Source organism: Rhinolophus sinicus, chromosome 3 (assembly GCF_057876585.1).
Source record: "Rhinolophus sinicus isolate RSI-liver-muscle chromosome 3, RSI-T2T, whole genome shotgun sequence".
Lineage (NCBI taxonomy): Eukaryota > Metazoa > Chordata > Mammalia > Chiroptera > Rhinolophidae > Rhinolophus > Rhinolophus sinicus.
This window is the reverse complement of record NC_142503.1, coordinates 143,967,288-143,988,531: the sequence shown is the minus strand read 5'-3', so window position 1 is coordinate 143,988,531 and position 21,244 is coordinate 143,967,288. Positions and strand designations below refer to the sequence as shown.

The window sequence follows — 21,244 nt, the reverse complement described above, 5'->3', positions numbered from 1 at the left end:
ACTGACTTTCAAGGCTTTTATTCCCTGATAGCTTCTCTCTCCAATTTCATTTTCTTCTCTTTCATATTCTTTTATTCCCCAAAATTTCTGTTTTATTTATATTGTAAAAACAATGTTAACCTCAAAATCACATGTCCATATGCCTATTTTTTTGTTGTTGGCTTCACTTCAGTGCGTGGTTTGTTAAACATTGCAAGCAATTATTTATGAAGTCTGTTACATGTAATACATAGGGGCTGTTTTTAACAGAATCCATCATCCCTGATTTTTTAAAATAAATAAATCCTGAACATATTTCTCATATTACTAGTAGTTAGCACCCCACCCTCTTAAAAAAATCAACACAATTAGCAACAGTGTGTATTGTACCTGCTACTTTAAACAGTTTAAATTGCAGCTGGGTGAAGCATGCTACTTATGTTTGTCTTTTGTAAGTTTAATTTTCAGAGATACTATTTCATAGCAATATGACACTTTTTGCCATGCTTTCTTCTTATTACAGTTTATACTTAAATGGCAGTGCCTTGGTAAAAGGAAACAAAGTATACTGTATTTTTTCAATCTCTGTCTGAAAACATAATTTTATATGTAAAATTGAACATATTTTCACAAATGTCCAGGTCGTGTTTACCATCTGAAATTCTTTACTTAATGAATGGGCATGTTGCATTGTGATACTAAATCAGGACATTAAACAGGAGTAGAGTGTTGCTGAATTATAATGTAAGAACTACTAAAAGTCATTTGATTGCGTTTCTGGGCTGTGGAAACTTCAGTTTTCTTTGGACATCATCAAACATCATTGTTGAAGTACAACTTGAATGCTATGTGAATTTTGCCGTTTTTATTAACGTGAATATGCTCTATCACCTAATTCACTGGAATTACTAATTCCATTCATGTTCATTTGTGTTTCCCTGATGTAAGAACTTCTGATTATTTAGCTCCACATTCCAAGCTCTTTACTCTGTTTTCATAGTTTGCCTTTGTTTTAATATCTTTGGCTTGTCTATCTTATGTGTCATATTTTCGTTATTTTCAAGGCCCCAGCTAGCCATACCATCACTGACTTCTTTTTGGTCTTCTTCAAGTTTTTCCAACAAGAAAACATTACAGGGAACTTTTCATTTCTACGGAGACCTGCCATCTTCTTTAACGTCCTTGGACATCACCTTCCATACATTCGTTCCCTTATATTCTAACTCCTAATAAGATTCTTCACTGCTCCCCAAACGAGCTTTGTACTTTTTTAAGTCTGTATCTTTATTTGTGGTTTTGCATGGTAGGCTAAGAATGCACTCTCTTCATCTCAAAATTGTTCCTATTTTTGAAGGCCTATATCAGCTGTCATATTACTTCATGAATTCTTCACTGATGCCCAACAGTTAGATTTGATATTTTCTCCAAAGGCCAAAACACTTTGTACATCTCAGGGCACTTCAGATACTGTGCCTGAAGCATAGCTGCCTCTTGTTGTCTCCTTCTAGCCACATAGAAGTTACCTTGAGCAGGGTGGTGTTCCATTGGTCTTTGTACCCACTGTAGTGCCAGATGCTGAAGGGTGCAGTCGTTGAATTGATAAACTCTACAAGAATTAATATATCACGGTTAGTGACTAGTATTGAATCAAGAAATTTCTTCAGTCTTGTGAGAATTAAATAAACAATATATGTAAGTTACAGAATGTTTTATAAGGTACTGTGCATGGTTTGCATACCATTTGGATTTTGTCCTGATTGAAAGTGTATCTGATTGTGAAACAGATATTTATTGCCAATAATAGGAATAAAAAGTGTAACAAAAAAATGGGCTAATCAAAATATTTCTCTGTAGAGCCTGTTTAATAAGTTAGTAGAACTCACTGAGGAAGCCAGGAAAGCATATAAAGATATGGTTGCTGCAATGGAACAAGAACAGGCGGAGGAAGCCTTAAAGAACGTGAAAAAGGTGCCACACCACATGGGCCATTCTCGGAATCCCTCTGCAGCGAGTGCCATTTCTTTCTGCAGTGTTATTTCTGAACCCATCTCTGAAGTAAATGAGAAGGAATATGGTAAGTTCTTACCTACCATTTTAAATTATTTAAACTTTGAAATAACTTTAGTGATTAAGATCATTTGAAAATGATTTCCTTTTGTTTTTATCTTAGTAATTATTCAAATTTCATGAAATTTTTGGTTTAAAAAAAATTGTATTGAACATGTCCATTAAGAACTAGGAGAATATTTGGGGCTGAGGCTTTCTGTGAGACCCTGGAATTTAGTCCCATTTCCAAAATCTTAAAAAACAAAAATCTTAATTTTTAAAAAGCAAAATGTACTACACTGTGGCCTATCACTTAGTAAATTCTGGGGAGTTTATTTTAATACTTTATACTCAATTATTAAAATTTTGTATTTTACTAAGATAAACAAAGACTTGAATATTATTCATTCTGAGCTTTTATAACGGAGACATACGTCATTTGTCTTGAGTTAAATCTAATTGTAGTCAAAAAGAAATAGAGACAAAAAAGCAGCATTAAATAATGTTTAAAATAACATTATTTACTGCCCTCCACGTCTTAGTAGTTTCCTTGCCTTGTTTCTGTAATACTTTTGACCTCTTAAGTTCTCCACTTTATTGATTTAGTTTCCACTTAGTTCCCCCGACTCTTTTTTTTTTTTTTAAACAGTATAGCCACTTCCTTCAACTTGGCTCTTTGATTTTTCTTCTTTTTTTCTCTTTTTTAATCTGTGTGGGAGTTTACCAAATACCTTGTTGCCACCTCAAACTTCACATGTGAAAAACGGAATCCTCATTTTCTTCCTTTCTTCCCACACTCCCTTTCCGGTCTTCCTGTCTGTAATTATATTAAATATTTGGAATGCCTTTGACAAGCTGCCGGACCAGAGACAACATATCAGGTTATTGTTGGCCTTGAGGAGACTGCTGGTCAGAGACAGGTGGCTCTGGCCTAGAGGCAGACATGTCTTTTTGGGTGGAGTGGTGCTAGTTGAAAATAAAGAAGTAAGGTGCTAACTTTGTAAATGAGATCACTCTATAGTGACATGCCAGGTATCAAATGCAAACTGCAAGGTACATTCATAAAGCTGTGGATTTGGGCAGATGGCAGTGATCTTCATTTGGGCACATAGAAAGAAAAGTTATGAAAAGAGTCTCTCAGAGGTTTAAGAGATGTTTTCACAGAGCACCAGATTTAAAGTGTTCAATGATTGAAACTTTGGCTTTTTCACACTTCGGCTGGGTGATTTAGGCATAATTGATTAATTTCTGGGCCTCAGATTTTTCTTGAGTAAAATGAGGAGGGTTTTATGTAAGGTTCCATTCAAAACGAAAGTTCTGTGAGCTAATGGTTGGATCCTAAGGAGTGATTTAGAGCCTTAAAGATTCTGGCCTGATGAGCTGATTTATCAGGACTCCAACAAAATCTTAAATAACATTGAGAACAAAGTATAAAGTTATTCTATCTTTTATCAGATGCATTCAGCAACAAACGTAAAATCTAATGTGGCCTACGAATTTAGGATATTATTTCACAATGTCATTAATGTTCCTAGCTCTTCCCTTCTTTCTGTTCTTTCATTCTCAGCCTGTGGCTTCTTATTTTTGTGCTTATCAGCACATGTTCAAAAGTAGCTGCTATGGCTCCGGGCATCACAACAGTAGTCTGAAACAGGAGGTTTGGACAGTGTGCTGCTTTTATCAGTGAAGGAAAAATTTTTCATAAGACATTTGTTTTATTCGACCAGAGCTAATCACATGACCACTTTTAGTTGCATGCAAGAGAGACTATTTGGCAAAGTGCTGTAGGATAGCCACAGTGGTCTAAGAACTATTTGAATTCATCCCCTGGGACTGGGTTCAAGTGCATCCCAAATTTGGGGGTTCTGTTAGCCAGGAAGAAAATGGAGACTGACTGCTGGGTCGACTACAAGCAGCGTCTCCCATGCCATCCTCGTGCAAGATTTCTGAAATGTTTTCTTTTGATTTCCACAGTTTAAGTAAAAAGCAAAGCTGGGAGAGGGATGCTAACCATTGGTAAAACAGAAAGGCGTCTGTGATGGTCCCGCCTTCTGGTCCTTCGTGTGCACCTTAGTTGTGTTCTTTGCTTACGTTTTTCTTCCCCCTGAGCTGAGTCTCAATTCTATCTTATTTACATGAAACAAATAGTTTCGAACATAAATCCCAACTAAACTAAGTTTTTTGAGACTAGGGACTTGGCACATAATGGGTCCTTGATATATAATAATAATAATAATAATAATAATAATAATAATAACAGCAGCTCAGTTACTGAATTCTCACTGTGTGCTAGGCACTTTTCTAAGCACTTCACATTTATTAAGGCATGTAATCCTCTGAGCAACCCTGTGGCCTAAGAAATATTGATGAGGAAGCTAAGATGAAGAGAGGTGAATAAGCTGCCAGTGTCAAAGCTGGGAAGTCCGACTCGGACCTGCACCGTTGGCCGCTGTGATGTGTATTTCCTGTCTGTCGAATGAATTTTCAGTAGGACCACATAATTGGTACGGATTCAGTAACCAGTTAGGAGAGGAGGACAACCGCAGTTCATCCATCCTGAGTTTCCTGCTCGTTCTCTGCCACCACTCCTTCCTCTGTAGGCTCGTGAACTCATTTGCTTGTTTGTGTACTATATACAACTTTCTAAGACGGACAGCTTATTTATTATGTGTACTGACTAAAGGGAGAAATACACCTCATCCTCTGACAAACCCACTAGGGACGTGAAAGTTAAAAAGATAATTTCATAAAGAACCAATAACAGAATAGGAACACATAGAAGGGGTTAATAAGCAAAGAAGAGCTTGATTGAATAAGTTCTGCTAAAATAAACAGTTCAGAAGCAGGGTAGGTTTGGATCAGTACCATTTGTTGAGATCTTTGATCCTGTCTTTAACTTGCTTTCTAGTCCCTTTTCAGAAGTGGATTTCTAGATGTTCTATTCTGGCTGTAGATTGCCTGCGTTCACACCCCCTCTACCCCCCACCTTCCAACAGACCTCTTCTGTCCCCTAGAGAAAGATGGCACTTTTATACCTGCTATGTTTCTCTCTGTTATGTTCATGTGTTTGCATGGTCATCTGCTCTTGATCAAGCTTTACCTGTTACTTTAAGGTGGGAGCCTGGGCCCTCCCCTGGGGATATGTGACCTCGGTAGCTCTTGATCATTGTAACAAGACTCTTGATGGCTGATTGCAGAGTTCTTTGTCTCTGCTTCCAAGGACATACCCCCTTTCCTTTCCAAAGGATCCATCTGGCTTTCAGCTCACCTACCACGTAGAGGAATGCGCAAGACCAAGTCTGGAGAGAGGTCCGCCTGGCTCTGTCTACTGACCTCTTTCCTTCCTTTTTTCCTGTTCCTTGACTCATTGTCAAGAGGACGAGGTGGGACTTTTTCCAGGTCCCCACGTGAATTTTTGTAGTATTTTTGAAGGAGGAAAAAAATTGTTGGAGAGAAATGTAAATGTACATCTGAAGTTTAAAATTTTTTTATGCCTTTTAAAGGTTTTTTTTTGCATGATATATACACACACACACATATATATATATATATATATATATATATATATATATATATACATATTATGGAAAAAATGTTCATTTAATAGGGTTTTTCCCCCCTAGCACTTACTGTATACCAACCATAGGGACACACAGATGAGCAGGATTGGGAATGAGGAGGGAGGAGAGGGTGGGACAGCACACAAAACAAGTGCTTTAAACTGTAAATGCAGAACGGGCCGTGGGATTTCAGGTTAGCAACTGTCTCTTAGGAAAGTCATGAGAGGCTTCACAGAGGAACTGACATTTAAGGGTGCTTATCAAGGATGAGTAGGAGTCTGAGAGGTAAAGGAGGAAAACACCTCTCCCAGGAAGGACACCTAGATAAAACAAGGAACTGTAAACAGAAAGCGTGTGGCTTCTGGGAGCAATGGGAATTCAGTGTGATCCACAGCATGGAATACATGGCTGGGCGTCGGAATGAATGGGACCAGAAAGATAGATAGGGATCAGATCATGAAGGGCTCAGGTAAGGCAAGCTGATGAGTTTGGATTACTAGGGTAATAGGAAGCCCATTAGACAGTGATGTGATCAATTCACAAAAACCAATTAGGAAACTATTACAGAGGTACAGCAAGATGAAGACCTGAGCTAAGGCGGTAGTGATCAGATATAGTAGTTTTTGAGTTAGAAGTGACACAGTACAGCTATGAGTTCAGTGGAATGAAGGGATATAGCAAGGAAGAAAGATAGGACCAAGGATTACTACAAGGTTTCTTCTGTTTTGAGACTGAAAAAGATAATGTTGCTGAGAATGAGACTTTAGGAGGAGGAATAGATTTTTTTCACGAGGTAGGAGTGAGAGTGGAAAGGACCTGTTCTATGCTTTGAAGTAGCTGCAGGAAAGAAAGGATTTTTTCCAAACCATGTGCTCTGACTTTACCCAAAATATGGTCTGTGTCAATATATATAGTTAATAGGTGACAATTAAATGGAATATATTAATATGAATAGGCTTGCTTTGTTACTACAGCTTGATCATTATACCTGTAAAAAAATAAACAAGTGGGACTACATCAAACTAAAAAGCTTCTGCACAACAAAGGAAACCATCAACAAAACGTAAAAGCAACCTGCTGAATGGGAGAAAATATTTACAAATCGTATATCCAATAAGGGATTAATATCCAACAAATATCAAGAACTCATACAACTCAGTAGCAAAAAACCAAACAATCCAATCAAAAAATGGGCAGAGGGTCTGAATAGACATTTTTCCAAAGACATACAGATGTCCAAGAGGTACATGAAAAGATGCTCAACATCACTAATCACCAGGGAAATGCAAATCAAAACCGCAATGAGATGCCACCTCACACCTGTTAGAATGGCTGTCATAAAAAAAGACAGACATAACAAGTGCTGGCAAGGATGCGGAGCAAAGGGAACCCTTGTGCACTGCTGGTGGGAATGTAAATTGGTGCAGCCACGGTGGAAAACAGTATGGAGGTTCCTCAAAAAAATCATAAATAAAACTATCATATCCAGAAATTCCACTTCTGGGTAATTCCACTAACTCAAAAAGATATATGCACCCCATGTTCACTGCAGCATTATTTACAATAGCCAAGATACGGGAACAACCTCAGTGGACAAATGGATAAAGAAGATGTGGTATATTTACATATACAGTGGAATATTATTCAGCCATAAAAAAGAATGAAGCCTTAACCATTTACAACATAGATGGACCTTAAGGGCATTCTGCTAAGTGAAATAAGTCAGACAGAGAAAGACATACTATGTGATTTAACTTATGTGTGGAATCTTAACAAAACAAAATACCAAGCTCACAGATACAAAGAACAGATTGGTGGTTGCCAGAGGCAGGGGTTAGGGTTTGGGCAAAGGGGGTCAAAAGGCATAAACTTCCAGTTATAAAATAAGTAAGTCATGGGGATATAATTTATAGCATGGTGACTGTAGTTAATAGTACTGTATGGCATATTTGAAAGTTACTAAGAGTAGATCTTAAAAGCCCTCATCACAATAAAAAAATGTATGGTGATAATGTTAACTAGACTTTGTGGTTATCATTTCACAGTCCTTACAAATACAAATCATGTTGTACACCTGAAACTAATATAATGTAATGTCAATTATACGTCAGTAATAATGCATAAAATAAAATGATAAAATGGGGGGGAAAAGAAAATACAGAGGCAGAGAGCTGTCTTTCGTCTCCCGATTCCTAGTAGAGCTCTAAACACTAGTTTAACTCTAAACTGACTTACTGTCATTTAAAATAATTTAGATTATCACCACTGTATTATATATAATAACACTTTTTTTGGCTCTCAAAGTTAACTTGGTAAGGCAAGCCACATATATTATAAAGCAAATTTTCACAAATGTCAGAAATTCGTGGATAGCGTCTTTGCTTATGAATGGAAACAAGTCCTGTTAATAGACCAAAAGATAGCTCTTAGATAACTGGCTCAGGGAGCACGGTTCTATAAACTTGTCAAATCAGAACTACTGCTGGACATCTTGGCTCTGTCATCTGTGACTTGTGGATCCTTGAGCCCAGTACACCTCAAAGCCAAAAAAAAAGTTAGGCAGTGTGTTGATTTTCATGAATATATGGATTTTATATCTGAGTGTCAGTGAACTCCTATTGGCATAAGGTCTTATGCATTGTCAAGCACTAATAGACTTATTTTTGCTTCCTTGTTTTTTATTTTAAATGCATGTTTGAGAATTGTTTTCCCTTTATTACATTTAAACTAGTACTGGAATAATCTAAGTTTTTAGTTTTTCCAGTCAGTTCGTGAGCCAACAAATTTCTGTTGTTTGTTTTTTACCTCTTTTACGAGTTGCATGATTCTGAAACTGGGTTCTGGATTTTAAAAATCTGTTTGGTATTTGCAGAAACAAACTGGAGAAACATGGTAGAAACTTCAGATGGCCTGGAAACATCAGAAAATGAGAGAGAGGTTTCCTATAAACACAGCACGTCTGAAAAACCCAGTAAACTTCCTTTTGACACCGCCCCCGCTGATAAGCAGCCATCATTAGTGGCCGCAGGCAGTACTACCTCAGCTGCAAACCCTGGGAAGTCGACAGTGAGTGACAAAGAGGAAGTGAAGCCCGATGACCTGGAGTGGGCCTCACAGCAGAGTACGGAGACCGGCTCTTTGGATGGCAGTTGCCGAGATCTTTTGAATTCCTCCATCACCAGCACGACCAGCACTCTGGTACCTGGCATGCTTGAAGAAGAAGATGATGAAGATGAGGAGGAAGAGGAAGATTATACTCACGAACCCATATCTGTAGAAGTACAGCTCAATAGTAGAATTGAGTCTTGGGTCTCCGAGACCCAGCGAACCATGGAAACTCTTCAGCTTGGGAAAACCCTTCATGGTTCTGAGGAAGACAATGCAGAGCAAAGTGGGGAAGAGGAAGCAGAGGTGCCTGAGGGGCTGGAGCCAGGGATGGACAGCGAGGCCTGGACTACTGACCACCAAGCAAGTCTGGGGCCGCAGAAGCCCAGCAAGTGCAGCTCTCTGAACATCGAGCTCTCCGATTCCAATCATCCGCCCCCAAATCTTTAACTCAGGAAATGTCAGCTTTCTGTCTCCAGCTGTGTAAGGGTTACAGCCATTATCTCTTACGCTTCATCTCAACATTTTACACTGTCCCGTATTTAATACATGTTTAATTCCTGACAACATTTTCGTAGCTGTCTTTTTACTTGTTTTGTTATGATCTATAGCTTAGCTTTTAATTAGCATAGAAGTGTCTTTCTAAGAACTGTGTGGAAAATACAGAATTGTTTCAGCTTATTTTGTTACGGAAAATAATGATTAAAAGAAGAACAAGAGCACGTTTTAAAGGCAATAAATTTAAAATACCTATTTAGAGTCATTTTGAAAGTTGAAGATCAACTCTCTAAAGTTGATCTTTAGATCAACTTTCTGACGTTCTAAGGATAGGAGCAGTTATCAATGTTTGCTTCAAGACTACGCTTCTTTCAAGTTGTTTGGGCTTCTTTAAGAAAGAACTGGCAGTAGAGTTGAAAAACTGAAAAAAAAAAAAGGCTGAGGTTAACAGTCTACAAAGTGTTTTGTGTTAAAAATTGATTCAACTTTTATTTGGTCCATCAATGCTTGTTTCAGAAGTCACTGATCATTGTAATCGATCAGACTTGGGATGGGTAAAAACGGAGCCTCTGATACTTAGGCTGGCAAAGGAGCCACCGTGATAGGTTAGAGCTGGCCTTATTTGTAGAAAGTGATAAATATTGTCTTTAATAGTGAAAAGTCACCCATGATAGGACCTTCCAGGTTCTGTCTCCTATTTGCTTCTTACCTCAGGAATGCTTTTGTACATAGTCATAATTACATAAAGTAGGCAAATTTTGACATTGAATAACTGTAACTGATTGTATGACTGCAGCACTTACATGTAAACTATTGAGAAACAGAGTTTTATACTGATGTGTTCTCTTGCATGCTTCTGATTCAGGACCCTCTGAATTTGAGATATGGATTTGTTAGGCAATTCAAACTTACCCTGAGTGAACAACCATTTCACCTTTTAAAAATGCATACTTTGCCTCTAGCCTCAAGCACCTGCCATGTAACACTAACCATAGTTACTGATAGGAGGTCAGGGAAAGGAACTTTACACAACTTATAACTTGTATCCTGGTTAGTCAGGGCCTGGAAGAGGAAGTTTTGAAGAAAAGAGAAAGTTGTTCTAATTGTGCTGAAACTATTAAATGATTTAGAATATGCAGATATACACAGGTATTAATTCTTGATCACTATTACTTATCTCTACCCTTCTCTAGGAATGTGTATACCTGCTTGGGAGAAATTAAACTTACTAGCTAAATGTTTTATTTGCTAGTCAGTCATCACCTGGTAGTGAGTGACCTTTACAAGTTTGTATAATGATGAGAGAATTACAAATTACCTATCATTCTGCCTTCCCTCCAACTGACACACATACACATACACACACACACCAGCTTTACATTTACAAGCTCCCATAAGCAGGCACTGAACCGAGGAGGGAGGGGTAATTTTCCCTGCCCTGGTTTTATGGGGCAGGCTTTGCCTCACTGAGGCAGGCAGGAAGACTTGGACAGATTCTTTACTGAACTCATTGGGACTACTGTGCTAGTTTTGATGTTTTATAATGTTGGTATTTAATTACTGGCGAGATCAGATTTTTGGTTGATGGTTTAGAATTTGTGAATTGTGAGAGGTTAGGAGCATCGCTGTGTAGAAAATGTCAGTCTCTCAACTTTCTTAGTGTGCTAAAAGGGGACATTATTGTACTGTCCTGTCTAAACTGTTCAGTATAGACTTAGGCACAAAATATCCAGTACTTAAAGGAACACAGCATGTAAGGAATGAAGCCTCTGAAATAATAATCATGGATTTATATGTGGCAGATCTTACTGTCTACACATCTGCAAGTGTCATTTGATTTAAAGAAATGATAGAGTTTTTGAACTACTGACAATCTTAAAAGTGAATTTAAAGACTTTTCATACTTTTTAATGGTGTAAATTTTCTTTGCTCGGTGTCAGTGGTTCAGCGACTCTTGATCTTGATTGAAGTAATGGCTTTTCAAAGGTTTCGTATATTTTATATCTCTTCTGAATAAGAATTGTCATTTTAGATTTTTGACATTTGTATCAAAAGAGAAGTTGAGGAAATCTTGCAAACACCCATAACTTTTCCTTTTGCTATAGACTTTAGAAGTGTTCAATTATGTGTTCGCTAAATGCTCTTGCACGTGCAGTATCTTCTGCCAGCAAACGGAAGGGACCACAGCCTTTTTGATATGAGACGGATCACTGACCTCTGGAGGACACACCAAAATTTATTAAAGGAAACGATACTATGTTGAAAGTATCCTTAAGTAAGTGTGAATAATGTCTTTATAATTTGTTTCCTTTCGATAAATTCTGGAATTTGTGTACATTATATACAAGAGAAGGTGTGAAAGTTAGAGAGGTGGCTTTTTTTGGATCTAGGGTTGAGTGGCTCTTGGGAGATCTAGAGAGAGGTGAGTGTAAGGGTTTATCATCACAAGAAATAAAACCATAGTGATTTTTTTTTAGTGTGTAGAAGTTTTACTGGCAATAATATTAGATTTCTTTTTCAATACATCAGTGTATGAATTGCACTCCCAAAACTAGATTTCTGGTTTAGTAGGTTTGTTTGCTGTGAAGATTACTTCTCAAAAGACAAATGTTCATATTAATTTTTGGTTTAAATATGTTTGTAAATGATGTAATATATTTCTTTTGACTAAACATGGGAAAATAATCTGATATACATTGAAAAGTTTTTAAAGGCTTGACTGGAGGTCATTTTTGTGGAGATGGTATTTTATATCTTCCAGTATTTGGAAAAGAATTAGTCAAAAGGAATTCACATAGTTTAAATATTGAGAAATTAATATCCAAATAATGTACTTGTCTGATTTCTTAATAAGCTGGGGGACGTTGGGGGGTGGTAATTGTAATGTGCAAATGAGTAGTGAATTCTACACTCATTTTTCAGCTCTTTAACCTAAAGCTGTTGAATCTTAACACATCATTACTTTAATATATGTATAAAGAAGTACTTCTGTTTGTAAAGCTGCTGTTTGCTTTAAAAAAAAAACCTGTCATTTAAGTATTTTCTGTATGTTGTGCCAACAAGTTAGAACATTAACTTATCCATTTAAAAACTTTATCTTTTTTTTTATTTAAAAATTTTTCTGTGAAATAATTTATTTACAGACGCCTTCCTTCTCCTTTGCCCCGTCCAACCTTTACACAAATCGCAGAATCAACCAAACTGTTTGCCTGATTGGAAATCTGAATCCTAATTAATCATAAAAATCTAAACTTTGTTGGCACATCACACCTTAAAAGTATGTGTTATTTTGTAATTTAATTTCTAAATATATCACATAAATATATAATTTAATGTCTTAATTGTAATGCTCTAATAAAAAACTAGAAAAAATAGTATGCATTATAACATGAAGGGATTTTCATCTTGTTCTTTTGCTGTATGAAGGATAATTGTTATATCACATTTTAGGAGTAATAACTGCTTTTTTTTGCACTATGTAAATACTAGTGAAGATCCTTCTGTAACTAATAAAATGATTATTGGAATGTAGTCTATCATTTCAGAATAGGGACCTAAGGAATTATGACTTGCTCAGCCTGTAAGATAGAGAAAAAAAGCCCAGCTTAGTGTTCTCATGGGTTTGCCAAAGAAGGTTATGAAATCAGCAGGAAGGAATTATGAGTAAAAATCTCCATTTGGGATGGTTGGTGTGATCTGTGGCATGGGCCTAGGTATCTAGCCAGAAACCATCTTTGTGTTAGGAGAAAGCTCCTATAGCTTGCTTTTGTGCTACTGTGTTTCCCTGAAAATAAGACCTAGCCGGACCATCAGCTCTAATGCTTCTTTTGGAGCAAAAATTAATATAAGACCCGGTCTCATTTTACTGTAAGACCAGGTCTTATATAATATAATACCAGGTCTTATATTAATTTTGCTCTAAAAGATGCATTAGAGCTAATGGTCCGGCTAGGTCTTATTTTTGGGGAAACACGGTAGTTACTCTGCCAAGCATTGTTCTAAGCCTTTTGCCAATATTAACTCATTTAATTCTCACAACAGCCCTTTGAGGAAATACTGTTTCTCACTTTTTAGATGATGAAACAGTCATGGAGATGTTAAGTAACTTGCCCAAGATCCCACACAGCTGGTAAATGGCAGAACTGGGATTCAAACTCAGTCCCATGGCAAGGTCCGTGCTTTTACTCACTGTGCTTTATTGTGTCTCGACACAAAATGCTCAGAGGATGCAAAGTGCTTTCTTCCGCTTCCTCAGATGTCTTCTGGAATGTGAAATGTGCCAGGGCGAAACTGATTACCTCAGGGACTGTATTTATTGAGCCTCACCTGATCACTCTTTCCCTAGAGTAGTCCAAGACCTTGTGTTGCAATGTGTCACTGTCACAATGAAATGTAGGGAATCTGAAAAGAATAGACTCGCCTGTTAGAAAATAGTAGGATTACTAATTTCCATAATGAAATGAATTTATTTTATTTTAAATTTTATTGGAGAACAGTGTGTTTCTCCAGGGCCTGTCAGCTCCAAGTCCAGTCATTGTTTTCAATCTTTAGTTGCAGGGGTGCCGCCCACCATCCCATGCGGGAATTGAACCGGCAACCATGTCGTTGAGGGCTTGTGCTCTAACCAATTGAGCCATCCAGCCACCCCTGAAATAAATTTTTGATTATCACAAAGAGAAAGGCAGGATGCCTCTCAGTTGTACCAGAATATTTCCTTTTTTTTTGACCAGTGTTTGTACCACTTCTGATAAAATTCCTTTCCTAACAGTGTTCCATTTTTCTTCTAACTGACCAGAAGAGGGTGTGGTGTGCATGGCACCTGAAAACAGTCTAAGGCTAACATGTAATATTAATAATTTTTTTCAATGGGGAGAGCGGGAATAGAAGATCCTGAACTATGGGCTTCGCTGTAAATGGTGCTTAGCTCTCAGAACTCAGGAAGCATACCTGTAGGTATTTCATTTTAGAGCACACCATCAAAAGACATTCTGGTCGCGTGTTAAATAGTGCAGTCATTTTACATTTCTAAATTATCTTAGCAATTCAGTTAATATTTTAGCTTGGCTTGGGTTCTTCTGGTGTTCTTGGATTCTTCTGACATGTATGAAATACGACCTCTCGCTTATTACAGAGTAGCTATTAATGGCGGCCTTGTGGATCACAGGGCCACTAGGATATGCCAGTACAGCTCCCACAGTGCAAAAATGGGAGATGTGCCAATTCTGGACACAGTCTCAATGCCTGTATTTATTTCTCTCCGCCCCATACCTCCCATCTTTTTGACACTTTGAATAATTATTTGGCAACCCTATCGCAAGTAAAGAGACATTTACTCTTGTAGAAATGGTTCAGGTAACTGCATGGCTATAACCTCGCTACCTGTATCCAAGATTTCAGTCTGGATGCAGAGTTAGAGCAAGTAAGATACTGAGTTGCATGACGTTTGGACCTCCCAGCTAAGCATAGTGTTCTTTATGCAGTTGCTGAGGAACCAAATGATGCAATTGCGAGTTGGTGAGCTATGGTGGAGCCTGGTGTAGGGTTTTCTGTAGAAGGAGTGAGTGCTTCATCTCAGGAACACCAGCTTGGCCATGGCTTTAAATTGTTCAGAGGGATCAGGTAACCACAGCCATCCTATTCTGGGACTCTGATTTGAGACAGTGTTGGTTGCACTCTTACGAGACGAGTGACTTAGTAAAAGTGGTACCTATTGAGGTGTGCACAGATTCCCCAGGCTATCTTTGCTTTTCAGTTTTCTGTTGATTGAGTTAGAGCACTTGCATTGCTTAGCAAACCCTTGTCTTGAGACTGGGATAATGAATTGAAATTTAAGTAGTTAATTTTGTTAGCTCTGGTTAAGGAGGAATGAGAGAGAAGTTTGGAAAGTATTGGTTTCTCACTTGTAGGAGAAATGTTAGAGGTCATCATCATCATTCCTTTTCCTTGCTTTCCCCTTCCCAAAACCAGTGCTGTAAGGTAAATGGTAAGTTTTTGGCAAATGTCATAATATTTGTAATTAGGAAGGTAAGAAAGATCTATGTTGCTACTTTACAAATATTCAAACAATAATGGCCAAAAAAAAGGATACAACTATTTCTTTAATTTTTACTCTTTCCCTAATACTTCAGATGCACTATTTAAACTGTTTCATAACTTTTAGATAGGGGCATCAGCAAGCTACAGCCTGTTTTTGTAAATAAAGTTTTAGTGGAACAAAGCCACACCCATTCATTTACATATTGTCTGTGGCTGCTTTTCTGCTACAGTGACAGGTGAGCAGTTGCCAGAGAGACCACATGGCCCACAAAGCCTAAAATATTTGCGAAGATAAGTGTGCCAATCTTTAGAATTGAGATGATGTCCCACAGCAATTTGCTCTTATGTGATTTTCCTCCAGTTCTTTTATTTCTCAGGGCAATACGTCTGTCATGGATTTACAAATTTAAAAAATGCATTAAGCTCTGCCTGGTAGAAGGTATGTGGATGCCCGGGAGGAGCACCGTCCGAAGCAAGGTGTGGTGCTTTGGTAGCATGGGGACCTGGCAGGCGTGGGCTCTTGTTTCTCCATTCTCTGCATGGCTCTAATATCGGTCAAGTCCCTTGAGTAGCTGGTTTTTGGTTTCTCCTCATCAATGAGGGAGGTTCTGGTTGAGTCACTTACAGGACCCTGAAACTTGGGTCTTCCTCCGGGAAACAGTGAGGCAATTCTTTGGTCAAGGATGGTTATGCGTTGGACCAGGGCTGGGCTCTTTGCTAAGGCCACCACAGCCAAAGACTGCCAGTACCCTGAAAGTGGCCTGGAACCAAGAATGGGCCATGGTAATTAAGCCAGTCTCCCTAGTTCCCTCAAAAATTTAAACTAGAGGCCAGAGAAAGCAGGTGGAGTACGTATGTGGAGACAGTACAGAGGCCATGAGAACAACAGAGCAAGGAGCTGCCTATCCTGACAGCTTTGCATTTTTAGCCTGTTCCTAGGCTTTTGATCAATACTGTTTTTTTCTTAGTTAAGGAGAGCTTATTTATTTATTTTTTTTTAACAGGACTTTATTGGGGGAACAGTGTGTGCTTCCAGGGCTTTTTTCCAAGTCAAGTTGTTGTCCTTTCAGTCTTACTTGTGGAGGGCGCAGCTCAGCTCCAGGTCCAGTTGCCGTTTATAGTTGCAGGGAGCGCAGCCCACCATCCCTTGTGGGAGTCGAACATGCAACCTTGTGGTTGAGAGGACACGCTCCAACCAACTGAGCCATCTGGGAGGCAGCTCAGCTTAAGGTGCCGTGTTCAATCTTAGTTGCAGGGGGCAGAGCCCACCATCCCTTGCAGGACTCGAGGAATTGAACTGGCAATCTTGTGGTTGAGAGCCCACTGGCCCATGTGGGAATCGAACCTGCAGCCTTCGGAGTTAGGAGCATGGAGCTCTAACCGCCTGAGCCACCGGGCCAGCCCCAAGCTTATGTTTTTGACAACCAACAGTCCCACATAGATGATCTTTAAGGTTCCTTCAGATGCACATGGTTTTATGGTTCTTTGAAGGGGGATTCACCATAAATGCATTGAGAACTTGTCACCTTCATGGTGATATGTGCCAGGAACCTGCACTGTGTCAGGGTGGGTGGCTGGGGGCATATAGAATGGCCCCAGGGCCCCAGTGGGGACCTGTGCAGCTGAGACACAAGCTGGATCAGGGTACTTCCTCCAGGCAGGCTGTAGCCTTTGAGCAGCTCTCACGCCCACCGCCGCCATTACACCTGTATAGCATGTCCAGGCCCAAGTGGCCCAGCGCCCTACGATGATCCTTGACCCCTTTTTTTCTTACATCCGATCTGTCAGGAAATTGTTAGTTTCACAGCAAAATAGCTCCTGAATGCAATGACTTCACTGTCCTATCTTCACCATTTCTCACCTATAATGTTGCGATCATCATCTCTGGTCATACTGTTTTCACCCTTGTCCTCCTATGGTTTGTTCCGAGACGGAGGATCTCCCCTGTTCTGAATCCTCCAGTGGTTCCCATCTCACCCAGAGAAGAGGCCTTCTTCCTTACGTGCAGTGGTCAGCAGGCACGTGCACTCACACAGAGTTACCCCTCCGACCTCATCTGCCTCTCCTGTCCCCCGACCCTTGCTCACTCTGCTGGCCGCCTTGCTAGGTCTGGAACATGCCAAGTATGCTGCTGCCTCAAGGCCTTTGCACAGCCTGTGCCCTCTGCTGGAAAGTCCGTTCATCCCCTCCTGCACCTCCTTTGGGTCTTTGCTCAAATGCACCTTCACCGTGAGGCCTTGGGAGTCACGGACTACCCTATCCAAAATTGTAATGCCCCTTCATCACTTCATTCCCCAAAGTTGCTATTTTTTCTTTTTTACCATTTGCACTTATGCCCAAACCTGCTGTCCCCCTCACCCCATGTGCACATATCAAGCTCTAACTTCCTATAGAGCTTATCTTGTCTCTCCCTCACCCCCAAACACGGCTAAGCTCTGTGTAGGCAGGAACTTCGGACCATTTTGTTACTGCTTTGTCCTCAGTGCCTAGCACAATACCGGGCACAAAATAGGCACTCAATGAATCGAATGAATGAATGAAAGAAGGCTGAATGAAATAAGGAAATTGGCATTTGCAATGCAGTCATGCTCCGTGCAGCCTTTGCACTCCTAGTCATGACTCCCTGACCACTCCTATTTTCCCACATTTATTCAGAGTTTGGCGTTGGAGGCAAAACTGAGCTGAATCCCAAATAGAGAAGCCTCACCCTACAATAGGGGGTTCCCCGAGTTATTCTGTACTTAATGGTCCTGTGTTGCTTATAGCTCAATACATGTTTTGTTTCGTAACTAATGATTCCTATATAGGAGGAGGTGACAAGTATGTGAGACATTTCTGTGAGATTAAATGTGAAGGGGGCAAGCATGCACAAGCAACTTCTAGTGTGTCTACAATGTTTTATTGTTAAGCTTTATGAGCAGAACATGCGAGTGTGGTATATTATTCTTTATATTTTTATATATGCTTGAGATATTTAATAGGAATAACCAGAAGGAACAGGCCCACTAAAACGCAGCCATTTTCCATTCTGTGACTGACCGCCCAAACTTTGCACTAAGTCTAACTTCAATACATTAACAAAGACAGTTAGTGGTAGAAATGGAAGTAGAAGTCAGGCCGACACCCCTATCTTGATTGATTTAGCAAATCATTATGATTTGATAAATAGCCAGTAGCTACTCATTTTATCTTCTTCCCATGGACCAGAAACTGTCTCACTTCACCCATCACCTGGCCTAACGCCCCTCCTGGAAATGAGAACTGTGGCTCACACCTAGGACTCTCCCATCTGCTTTCTAGCTGGAACGAGGTGCTTTAATCTTCATAGAAAGAGTGAAGATTGTGTTGGCAGCCCACTTACCTGGTTTCCTTACCATCCAGGACACAGTATTAAAATGGCGGCATCCCTTCCTCAGACTAGAAGTGGAGTGAGCCTGATCGTGGTGTCTGGGGTCTGCTCAGGACTATGTTAACCCTTCAGAGACCCTTCCTCACTGGCTGTTCACGGTGGCAAACCTCCAAAGGGATAACTATGTGGAATACCATTGTAGCAAAAGCTGTGGACCTGTATCCATAGCCAGCTCACCCTTGCCAGTTATAGTGGCTCTGGACATGTCAAACAAACTCTTTTAATTCAGGAATTTAAGAAAAATGGTCCATGTCCTTGTAACTTGTACAGCAATTTAGGTATGCTGCCACCCGTTTCCGTGAAATCTGAGCAAGAATCAAGATGATGAAGCTGCCCGGGCATTTAGAAAAAGAGAAAAGAACTTGGAGAGGAAGTCGCTATTAAAGAACGATGGCCAGGCATCATTGTTTTGTCTGCTTAGTATGTCCCTTCTTTGAGGAATGGCTCCACACCGCCCCCGGCCCCATCCCAACCAGAGATATAATCTCTTTATTGCAACAGAAGCAGACAGTTAACTGATCCTGAAACCACTGATTGGTCTGGAATCCTGAAACAGTTAAGCCAGTCTGGGCCAATCGGTCTTTTCCTTGGGATTTTTGGATTTGGGACTGAGAAAGATTGGCTCAGTTGGTTTGGGTGCCTGGATTTTAAGACAGGAATCTCCCATGCCAGGAGAAAGCAAAGTCTGGGTCACACAGTGTTAAAAAGGTTTTCTTACCATCAGACAAACGTTTTAGAGCCTCCCATGCCCTAATGTATTTTGACTGTCCATGAGGGGAAAGATTTATTGTGTGTTAGGCAGCATTTTCCTAATATGTTGGACCATGGAACACAGAGTTCTCCGAGTTTCCTTGGCCAGAGTACTTTCTCTGTGCAAAAACTATGAACATCCTGGGCAACTAGTTTCATGTAACATGCATCAAAATATGTTGCTTACACTGTGAAGGTCCAAGAGGATGGGATGCGCAAAGGATGCCTGGACTGTTCTAACTCAGAGGTTCTCAGCCAGGGGTGATTTTTCTCCCCAGGGGACATTTGGCAATGTCTGGGAATATTTTTGATGATCACAACTGGAGATGGTGCTACTAGCATCTATTGGGTTGAGACCTGAGAAGCTGCTAAGTGTCTTACAATGCACAGGACAGTTGCCCCCTCCCTCGCCACAACAAAGAATTATCTGACCCAAAATGTCAATAGTGCAGAGGCTGAAAAACTGAACCAACTTAATGCCAAGATGCTGGATTCATCTCATATGGGTTCAGGGCCCTGAGTAGGTGCACATGCGTTCACATGGTACAATCGAATGCTCGTGACCTCTGTTTCTGGCACATGGTTAGACATTTCTCTAATGCTCCTGAGTGGACTTAGCCAGACACATTCAGACCTTCTGCACAGAACAAGCCTTCTCCCATCACTTCTGGGGAAGAGGACGAGGAGAGGACCCGGAGCTTCTGATGACGTTTCCCACGTCTCCCACTTATTTTCTCCCGTCCCATGTGGAGGTGTATGAGGAGCCAAAGGTTAGGGAGGCACCTCTGGAAGGGCTGTGAATGAATGTTCCAAGAAAAGTATGAGTCAAGTGCTAACTGAAGGCCTGGGTCTGGCCCTGACCACACAATTGACTCAAGCAAGAGTGGTGAGGACAGTGTTGTATGTGCCGTGGTGCCGTGGAATCCAGCCTCCTGCCCTGGTGAGCAGCATCCTCGAGGCAGGCGTGTTAAAGCTTGGCACGTTACTCCAATCACTTCTCAAGGAAACGCGCCCCTCGGGAGGATCAATGGACAGGTGCTTGGAAATGCCTGAGCAGCCTTTATATTCCCGGAGAGGAGAGTGGATCTCAAAGCCCCTGCTGAATCATAAAGCATTCACTCTCTTCTTAAAGTTGTCACATCCTGCTTTGCTGGGGCATTCGGGGGTCCCCAGATGTGGGCCTTACTTTTCAAATCAAGACAGTCCTGTGGAATCTGGGAAGAGTGGTCACCCTACTGTTGGAAGACAGGGAGACTTATGAAGTCACAAAATGAGGGTCCTTTGTTACATTTTACTTGAATGACTTGATTTTTTGCTAGTTATGTGCCCATGATTGAGTTCGGTCCCCTGGTGGGGTTGAGAGAGGTACAGGCAGGCCCTTCTCACACGTAGTTGTGTGCTGAGGGTATATAAACACTCTGCTTGAAACTCAGAACATTTCCCCAGAGAAACCATTTTAAAGTGCTGATGATACTTCCCAGCTAAACCCTAGATGCCCTTAAATATAAATCATATTGGAGTTGAAATGATAGAAACCTGAGCCCTCCCCCCCACAACTACAGGAAGCAAAGCTTTTGCAAATGTAGTGTTTTAGCTACATGGGTGGAAACTGGGTTTGTGATTTCCCCTTGTTTCTAGGAGAAAGTGAATATAAGTACTAACACATACAAGTGAACAGATGTGCACACACACATATGTACTTGCATGTTTTTTACCCAACCTCCCACCCCAGTGGGATAGTGAGAATCAAGGATCCCTGGTGTGACGTCAGGCCAGCAGCACTTTCATCTGCTGAGGTGTTTCCGTCTCACGATAGACACTTTCCTGTGTGTGGTCTCCAGATGCTGATGATGGGTGAGGA

The 21,244-nt window shown here is 40.3% G+C and overlaps 1 protein-coding gene across 2 annotated transcripts in view; it reads left to right on the top strand.

Annotated features, from left to right (window-relative positions):
- The window catches only part of SECISBP2L (SECIS binding protein 2 like), a 50,108-nt gene extending 37,393 nt beyond the window's left edge, over nt 1-12,715 (top strand). Inside the window, exons 17-18 of one of the 2 annotated variants that reach the window (XM_019730681.3) lie at nt 1,834-2,053; nt 8,458-12,715. In XM_019730681.3, coding sequence (XP_019586240.3) covers nt 1,834-2,053; nt 8,458-9,140 — 903 coding nt within the window. In that variant the 3' untranslated portion in view covers nt 9,141-12,715. The remainder of the gene's footprint in view (nt 1-1,833; nt 2,054-8,457) is intronic. The other variant, XM_019730682.3, reaches the window with a different exon arrangement.
- Nucleotides 12,716-21,244: the final 8,529 nt, after the last annotated feature.